Consider the following 9,653-nt stretch of genomic DNA (forward strand, 5'->3'; position numbering starts at 1 on the left):
AGATTCAATATTGCAGGAAAGGTACGTAGACGCAACGGAAATGATAAACACTATATTGACCTCACGAGCATACCCATGAACCATACTCAATCACCTCTATAGCTATAACCCATAATTTCCTTAATCCTATCCTACTCGAAAAACAATTTCGAAATCACTCAGACAACACTCCGTCGTAATATTTTATGTATACTAATAATATCTTGAAATAATACGGAGTAAATATATATATGTAAATCGATTGAGAGAGTTTAGAGAAAAATATTTTCAAGTTTCTATGAAATAATGAAACCTATTGAATTCTATTTATAATAGATTTTTGAATTATTAAAATGAATTATTAAAGTATGAATTATTAAAGTGAATTATTAAAGTATGAATTATTAAAGTGAATTATTAAAGTATGAATTATTAAAGTGAATTATTAAAGTATAAATTATTAAAGTATGAATTATTAAAGTGAATTATTAAAGTTAAAGTAAAGTAAAAATAAAGTAAAGGTAAAGTTTAAGTATAGTAAAAGTATAAAACTATGTACGTATTATACGCGTATAAATATATATAATATTAATTTAAATCGTTATATATATTTAATAAAATAAAATATAAATATCGTTATCTTTATCATACTAGTTAAGTAATGAGTTGTCAAAAGTGGTTCTAGATATTTATAAAAGTTATATACGTTTTAATAATAAAGTTCTTTTTAAACTGAAAACGTTTTTGTACGTTTGAAACTAAATAGATCAATCGAGTCTTTATGAGATTCAATCTTCCACTATCCTTTGTCTAGTTCTCAATGATTGACAATTTGTTCTTATTTATAAATTACTTTACCATTTTCCGAATATTGTTAAAATGGAAAGATTTCTCAAATCAACGTGGGCCTTTCAACAGAGACTTGTAATCATAATTTAATATATCTGATAATTCAATCAGTTGATCTTATCTTCTAATTCCATTGATAAACATTTTGAAACAGATACAATCATATAAAGTATTTAATATAATATTTCATTTACGTTTCAAGTTATAATATATATACACATATACATATATAATCATATTCGTTTAATGGTTCGTGAATCGTTGGAACTTGATCGAAGTTGAATGAATGTATGAACATAGTTTAAAATTCTTGAAATTTAACTTAACAAATATTGCTTATTGTGTCGGAAACATATAAAGATTAAAGTTTAAATTTGGTTGGAAATTTCCGGGTTGTCACACCTAACACATGTGGAAACCATCATTTGGCAACTAGCATGAAATATCTCATAAAATTACAAAAATATTATTAATCATTCATGACTTATTTACATGTAAACAAAATTACACATCCTTTATATCTAATCCATATACCAACGACCAAAAACACCTACAAACACTTTCATTCTTCAATTTTCTTCATCTAATTGATCTCTCTCAAGTTCTATCTTCAAGTTCTAAGTGTTCTTCATAAATTCTACAAGTTCTAGTTTCATAAAATCAAGAATACTTCCAAGTTTACTAGCTCACTTCCAATCTTGTAAAGTGATCATCCAACCTCAAGAAATCCTTGTTGTTTACAGTAAGATATCATTCAAAATCAAGGTAATACTCATATACAAACTTTGATTCAATTCCTATAACTATAACTATTTTAATTCGAGTGATAATCTTACTTGAACTTGTTTTCGTGTCATGATTCTACTTCAAAAACTTTCAAGCCATCCAAGATCCTTTGAAGCTAGATCATTTCTTGTCACTTCTAGTAGGTTTACCTACTAAACTTGAGGTAGTAATGATGTTCATAACATCATTCGATTCATATATATAAAACTACCTTATTCGAAGGTTTAAACTTGAAATCACTAGAACATAGTTTAGTTAATTCTAAACTTGTTCGCAAACAAAAGTTAATCCTTCTAACTTGACTTTTAAAATCAACTAAACACATGTTCTATATCTATATGATATGCTAACTTAATGATTTAAAACCGGAAAACACGAAAAACACCGTAAAATCGGATATACGCCGTCGTAGTAACACCACGGGCTGTTTTGGGTTAGTTAATTAAAAATTATGATAAACTTTGATTTAAAAGTTTTTCTTCTGAGAAAATAATTTTTCTTATGAACATGAAACTATATCCAAAAATCTTGGTTAAATTCAAAGTGGAAGTATGTTTTTCAAAATGGTCATCTAGACGTCGTTCTTTCGACTGAAATGACTACCTCTTACAAAAATGACTTGTAACTTATATTTCCGACTATAAACCTATACTTTTTCTGTTTAGATTCATAAAATAGAGTTCAATATGAAACCATAGCAATTTGATTCACTCAAAACGGATTTAAAACGAAGAAGTTATGGGTAAAACAAGATTGGATAATTTTTCTTGTTGTAGCTACGTGAAAATTGGTAACAAATCTATATTAATCATATCCTAGCTAACTCATATTGTATTACATGTATTCTAATATATTATGTAATCTTGGGATACCATAGACACGTATGCAAATGTTTTGACATATCATATCGACCCATGTATATATATTATTTGGAACAACCATAGACACTCTATATGCAGTAATGTTGGAGTTAGCTATACAGGGTTGAGGTTGATTCCAAAAATATATATACTTTGAGTTGTGATCTAGCCTGAGACGTGTAAACACTGGGTCGTGGATTGATTCAAGATAATATATATCAATTTATTTCTGTACATCTAACTTTGGACAACTAGTTGTAGGTTACTAACGAGGACAGCTGACTTAATAAACTTAAAACATCAAAATGTATTAAAAATGTTATAATTATATTTTGAACATACTTTGATATATATATATGTACATATTTGTTATAGGTTCGTGAATCGACCCAAGTCTTACTTCCCGACGAAGTAAAAATCTGTGAAAGTGAGTTATAGTCCCACTTTTAAAATCTATTATTTTGGGATGAGAATACATGAAGTTTATAAATGTTTTACAAAATAGACACAAGTAATCAAAACTACTTTCTATTTTGGATTATCGAACTGAATATGCCACTTTTTAGCTTGGTAGCATAAGAATTAGGGAAATGACCCATAATTGACGCGAATCCTAAAGATAGATCTATTTGGCCCAACAAGCCTCATTCGAGTTACGGATGCTTTAGTACTTCGATTTATCATATCCGATGAGAGTCCCGGAATGATAGGGGATATTCTATATGCATCTTGTTAAGGTCGGTTACCAGGTGTTCAACATATGAATGATTTTTATCTCTATGCAGTTTGCGAAATGCCTGATATGAGATGTGTTAAAAAAAATGAAATCTTGTGGTCTATTATTATGATTTGATAATATATAGGTTAAACCTATAACTCACCAACATTTTTGTTGACGTTTTAAGCATGTTTATTCTCATGTGATTATTAAGAGCTTCCGCTGTTGCATACTAAAATAAGGACGAGATTTGGAGTCCATGCTTGTATGATATTATGTAAAAACTGCATTCAAGAAACTTATTTTTGATGTAATATATTCTTATTGTAAACCATTATGTAATGGTCGTGTGTAAACGGTATATTTTAGATTATCATTATTTGATAATCTACGTAATGCTTTTTAAACCTTTATAGATAAAATAAAGGTTATGGTTGTTTTAAAAATGAATGCAGTCTTTGAAAAACGCCTCATATAGAGGTCAAAACCTCGCGACGAAATCAATTAATATGGAACGTTTATAATCAATATGAACGGGACATTTCACTAAGGAAAATTAGAGACGAGATTCAAGGGAAAATTTATTTCAACAAAAAATAAAAGATAATTGAGTTATTTTTCAAGAAACCTTCATAAATCATTCTTGTAATATGCTATATACTGTATAAGGAATTATTAATTTATATTTTATATGGGGTCTAAAAAAATTATCAAAATTGTATTATTTTATAATTTTAACGAATTATTAATTTAGCACTCTATCCTCAAGTCGGAACCAGCAAAAAATATTATCTTAGAGAGTTTATTAAATAATCGAATATTAATTTATCGAGTTTCTATTGTATTTTGTGTATTCAAATTAGATTAAGTAATTCGCATAAGCAACTTTAAAGTAACAAATTATAGTGATTTGATTTTACTAGTAGAATCCTTAGGTCAAATACATGCATATCAAATTTGAGTTCGTAAGCAAATTACTCAAATTTGAAATAGTTGGTATAAAGTAAAACAAACAGCAAATTCCCGTTCGAACATAAGACATATATTTTAATTAGTTTGAACTCGAACAAATTATGAAATTCAATATCGAGTATGAGCCTCGTTTGAAGTAAGTAGTATTCAAACTAGTCGAACTCAAATTCTTACTGTTCAATTCGGCTCGGTACATTAATACACCTATTTGCGTGCGACACGTGGGAGAGTCAAGTTGGTGATGCCCCCCTTTTTTTTTGTTTGTTATAATAAAAAATCCAAATTTGTTTTATAACTCAACATCACCCCAACATTCCACCACCCTTCACCTCTCTATCATCTGCAAAAACTAGCAAAGGTATATGCTTCCCCCACTCCAATAATAATTGAACTCACTCACACTTCATATACTCCGTATATAGCATATATAATAAGCTAATTATTATATACATACAAACCCTCTAATTATGCTTATAAAGTGACTGTTTTTCATCCTCTTTTTCTTGATTTTCACAGGGGCTAATGAGAGTTGAAGGGAAAAGGTTGTAGTCAAAGCGTTAAAAGTGGTAATCATTGACTTTTTTAGAAGTTTTTCAGGAATTGAAGTGGAAAAGATTTGACTGTTATTGCTTAGATTCACAATGCCAGTTCCACTAGCTCCATATCCAACTCCTCCAATACCATTTACACCCCCTGCAACTGGTACATTAGCTTTAATTTTATATCTATCTATAATCTATAATAATAATAATAATAATAATAATAATAATAATAATAATATATTTTTTAATTTATTTCTTATCTTCTAGAAAATATTGAAATAAGAAAAAGTTGTAATTCAGATTACGCGATGAAACTGTTGTCTTGATTTATACAGATGATCAGTAAACTAGCTTACAAGAATAATCTGATGTCTTAAAACATTCCCAGATGGTTTTATATGTAATCAGATAGATTGAATAGGCGAAGTCAAACTCATAATTTTTAGAATTCTATATATTACATTGATGTTTATAGTTATATAGCTGATAATATTTATAGTCATGAAATTTCTTATGATGAATTGCAACTATGGTTTTGTTTTTTTATATAATCTAAAAGACTCCTGACAATTTTGAACCTGAAAACAAACGAGGTTTGACTTTTGAAAAGTCAGAGGTAGTAAACAAAGCACTCTGTTTTTTCATTATAGGTTCCGAAAGCCAACTGGTGTGTTCAGGATGTCGAAACCTTCTTCTGTATCCGATCGGTGCAACCTCAGTTTGTTGTGCTGTTTGCAATTCCATCACTCTTGTTCCTCCTCCTGGTATTTGTATAGTCTTCGATTTTTTTTTATTTTTTATTTTATATTTTATTTTACAAATTGAAGTTCATTATTCTTCGTTGAATACTGTATAGCTATTTACCTACACAGGCAACATCATATAATTATGTCACCTAACACTTATGATTTGAAGCAGATAGAAAATGGTTATGATTTGAAAATTCAGATGTGTGTCACTATTAAATCAATATAATGGACTACAATCAAATTATGTATTTGGTAAAGCCCAACATTCTGGTCAAATCTATTGATAGATGTTTTTTAGGTACCGAAATGGCACAATTGGTGTGTGGAAGTTGTCACACGTTACTCATGTACATTCGTGGGGCCGCAAGTGTACAATGTTCGTGTTGTCATACCATCAATTTGGCCTTAGAAGGTACAGTTTCCTACACTTCTAAAACATTTTATGATTCGAAGCTAAATGTATAAAACGCGCCATATATAATTGTTAACCTTGTTGTAGGAAATCAAGTAGCACAAGTCAACTGTGGAAATTGTAGAATGCAACTGATGTACCCTTATGGTGCACAATCCGTTAAATGTGCAGTTTGCCAGTTCATTACATCTGTTGGGGTTAGTACTAAACATGAGTTTTATTTTTCATATATCTGCATTTAAAACTAGGGTAAAAGCTATAAATATGCCTTATACTTTCATTTTTTTCTAATTTAGGCTATATACTTAAAAAAAATACCAGTGTAGGTCACATATTTTCAAAAAGTGTATTAATATGAACGCACTGAACTTATTAATAGGATAAAAAATGAGCTGACGTAGCATCTCTGTGGAGAATGAGGTTAGCGATACATTGGAACAAATCATTTTTCTATAAAGCCTACATCGGAATAAAACTAAAAGTATATGACTTATTTGTAGCCATCTGAAATTAAAAAAAAAAAAAAAAAAAAAAAAAATGCTAGATAATCAATTTTACCAGTTCAACAGTCAACCGGTCACCATTTGTTTACATTAGCACACTTTTTGAAAGTATGTATTGGTAGTTTTTTGAGTAAATAACCTAGATTTGAATAAAAGTAAAAGTATAAGACGTATTTATAGTTTTAGCCCTTAATTCTATTTGTAATGGTGAATGGTAACATGGGTTTTGTTGTTGCACCACATTTTAAGCTCCTGGTCAACCATTTTGATAGTCTATTGTTCATGAATGACTGCAGGCTTCGACAAGTAATATAGAACCGAAGCTGGTTACCTAAAACTTGATACCGACATTTTAACTTGCCGACATCTAAAGAGTTATAAAGTTTCTACAGTGAGAGGTTATTAACATTACTACTGTTGTCAGCACTATTGCTTACATTTTCTATAAATAAAAAGTAATGATTCTGTATATAACCCTAATGTATAATGGGAAGTTGTTTTGGGGTTATCTTGTATTGATGGCTTAAATAAAAAAGTTCTTTTAAATGGTGAAGAAACAACTACTGTAAAATAAGAACTAAAAAACCGTGGGAAAAACATATAAAGGTCTTTGTTATTGAGCAACTTGGAATGTAATGGTGGTCCATTTTCTGTTATGGATGGTCAATTCCATTAAACAGAGACAGAAAGCAAGGTTCTTTTTTCTTCAATTTATTCTTGTAAAGTTTCACAACATTTTTTGACATTCTAGAGATATATCACCAAAAATATACTTAGTATCGTCTTAACCAAAAATATACTTAGCATTTAACACAATTGTCTTACTTTTCAACTTTGGCAAACATTTTTTCTCGGAGTATATACAACACCAAAGATATATCACCTTGATACTTTTGTTTGCTCCTATTACGTACAATGGTGAGACACTGATATTTGATATCAGTTGTAACAAGAAATTGAAAACGCTTTAAAAGTGCTAACAAACTCATTTGAACATAATGGAGCAATATCCGTGTACAAATTCTTTGACCCACATGCCTAGTATCACATTTTAAACCTACTAATGGTTCAGAACTAGTTGTGGAGTCCTCGCTTCGCACCGGGAGCTCCGTTTTGAATGCGAGTTAAAAAAAAAAAGTTTTGATCTATTTTATAAAAAGAATTTTTTTCGATATCTAACATTCAAGGGTTATTCCTTTTGTGAAAGTTGCTTCTTTTAGCATTCGGGGTTTTTTTTTTTTTAAAGTTAGTTGATCTATTTTATAAAAAAAGAATGTTTTTCGACATCTTTTGGTAGCATTGAAGGGTTGTTCCTTTTATGAAAGTTGCATCTTTTATCGTTGAGGAAGAAAAGAAAAAAAAAGGAAAAAAAGTTAGTTGATTTTTTGTAACAAAGAAATTTTTTTCGACATCTTTTGGTAACATTGAAGGGTTGATTCTTTTACGAAAGTTGCTTCTTTTATCGTTGGAGACAAAAAAAAATACTGTAGCACAGTAGTGGCCCCTGTGGGTCCAACTGTTTGAGCGCAGCGTACAAGTCGGTAAAGCGTGGTGGGTGTTATTATTCAGTATTTTTGATTTTAGTAATGGGATGAATAATAATTTAGAATTTAGAATATAGGTATAAAGTGGGGGGTTTGATTTGTATTTTAATGAAAGTTAGGGGGTTAGTTTTGTGAAAAAACGAAAATGTAAATAGTATTATTCATTACGTATAAGACAAATTTTGTCTAATAGATATTATGTATAGGTATAAAGTGGGGGGTTTGATTTGTATTTTAATGAAAGTTAAGGGGTTAGTTTTGTGAAAAGCGAAATGTAAATAGTAGTATTCATTACATATAAGACAAATTTTGTTAGGGGGTTAGTTTTGTGAAAAGCGAAAATGTAAATAGTAGTATTCATTACATATAAACAAATTTTGTCCAATAGATACTATGTTAATGTTAATGTTAATGTTAATGTTAATGTTAATGTTAATTAATGTTAATGTTAGGGGGCGTTTGGTTCAAGGATTTCAATTCCTAGGATTTGAAATCCCACAGGATTTGAAATCCTGGGATTCGAAATCCAATCTTCTGTTTGGTTCGAGGTTTTCAAATCTCATAATTTGTAATGCGAACCCGAAACGGGAACGCAATCGTAAATCAAAAACCCGAAATCGAAACGTTAATCCAAAACGAGAATACGACCGTGATACGCGAACCCGAAACCGAAATGCGAACCCGAAATCGAAATGCGAACCCGAAATCGAAAATGCGAACTCGAAATGGACAACGAAACGCGAACCCGAAACGCTAACCTAAACGCGAACCCGAAATGAAAACCTGAAACGCGAGCCCGAATCACGTATCCGAAATGTGAACCCGAAACGTGAACCCGAAACTCGAACCCGAAACTCGAACCCTAAATGCGAACCCGAAACGCTAACCCGAAACGCGAACCTGAAACGCGAGCCCGAATCACGTATCCGAAATGTGAACCCGAAACTCAAACCCGAAACTCGAACCCAAAATGTAACCTGAAACGCGAACCCGAAACTCGAACCCAAAACGCGAACCCAAAACGGGAACCCGAAAAGCGAACCCAAAACGCGAACCCGAAAAGCGAACCCGAAACACGAACCCGAAACGCGAACTCGAAACGTGAACGTGAAGCGTAAATCGTAAACGTAAAATCATAGAACATGGGATTTCAAATCCCTCATGCATACAAAGCATTTTCAAATCCTTCATCTATGGGATTTCAAAGAATTTGAAATGCAAATCCCACGAACCAAATCCTCCAACCAAATATGGGATTTCATGGGATTTGAAATGCAAATCCCTCCAAATCTCACGAAATCCCACGAACCAAACGCCCCTTTAATGTTAATGTTAATGTTAATGTAATATCAGGTGCACGACTAAACTGATCCGTACCCGGTTATTGACGCATTGCAACCCAATTGCAAACCTCTAAGATGAAATTGAGAATATTCATATCCTAATCTTTATACTTTACATTCCTAAGAATGACCCAGCATGTGGAAACTTCTAAGGTCTTGACTCAAGCAGACCAATCATGACATCTATTAGCAAATATTCTTGATCTTTTAATATTCATGACTTGCAACATTAAATACTAAAAAAAATTTATGCATCAACGTTTTATATGTAACCAAGAAAATTTTCTAGTCTTAATAAACGTATTTTGTAGAACCCGCATTTGTGGCCGAGTGGTTCACCCTAATAGGTAGCTTACCTATTAGGAGGGTAGAGGTCGGAGATTCGATCCTTGTATC

General features: G+C 31.0%; 1 protein-coding gene across 1 annotated transcript; it reads left to right on the top strand.

The window, feature by feature from the left end:
* The first annotated feature begins 4,459 nt into the window (after positions 1-4,459).
* LOC139891521 (protein LOL1-like) lies at positions 4,460-7,075 on the top strand. The gene is made up of 6 exons (XM_071874494.1): positions 4,460-4,522; positions 4,681-4,866; positions 5,357-5,470; positions 5,754-5,867; positions 5,955-6,064; positions 6,667-7,075. The coding sequence occupies exons 2-6, from the start codon at positions 4,806-4,808 to the stop codon at positions 6,703-6,705; spliced, it is 438 nt and encodes a 145-aa protein (XP_071730595.1). The 5' UTR covers positions 4,460-4,522; positions 4,681-4,805; the 3' UTR covers positions 6,706-7,075.
* The last annotated feature ends 2,578 nt before the right edge of the window (positions 7,076-9,653 follow it).

Source organism: Rutidosis leptorrhynchoides, chromosome 2, assembly GCF_046630445.1.
Source record: "Rutidosis leptorrhynchoides isolate AG116_Rl617_1_P2 chromosome 2, CSIRO_AGI_Rlap_v1, whole genome shotgun sequence".
Taxonomy (NCBI): Eukaryota; Viridiplantae; Streptophyta; class Magnoliopsida; order Asterales; family Asteraceae; genus Rutidosis; species Rutidosis leptorrhynchoides.

What these genes read in the sequence shown, in the direction of transcription:
- LOC139891521 (XM_071874494.1), top strand. Translation starts at nt 4,806, where the DNA reads ATGCCAGTTCCACTAGCTCCATATCCAACTCCTCCAATACCATTTACA. An exon ending in CACTCTTGTTCCTCCTCCTG is followed by an intron (nt 5,471 to 5,753) that starts GTATTTGTATAG and finishes GATGTTTTTTAG; the next exon opens with GTACCGAAATGGCACAATTG. An exon ending in AGTTCATTACATCTGTTGGG is followed by an intron (nt 6,065 to 6,666) that starts GTTAGTACTAAA and finishes GAATGACTGCAG; the next exon opens with GCTTCGACAAGTAATATAGA.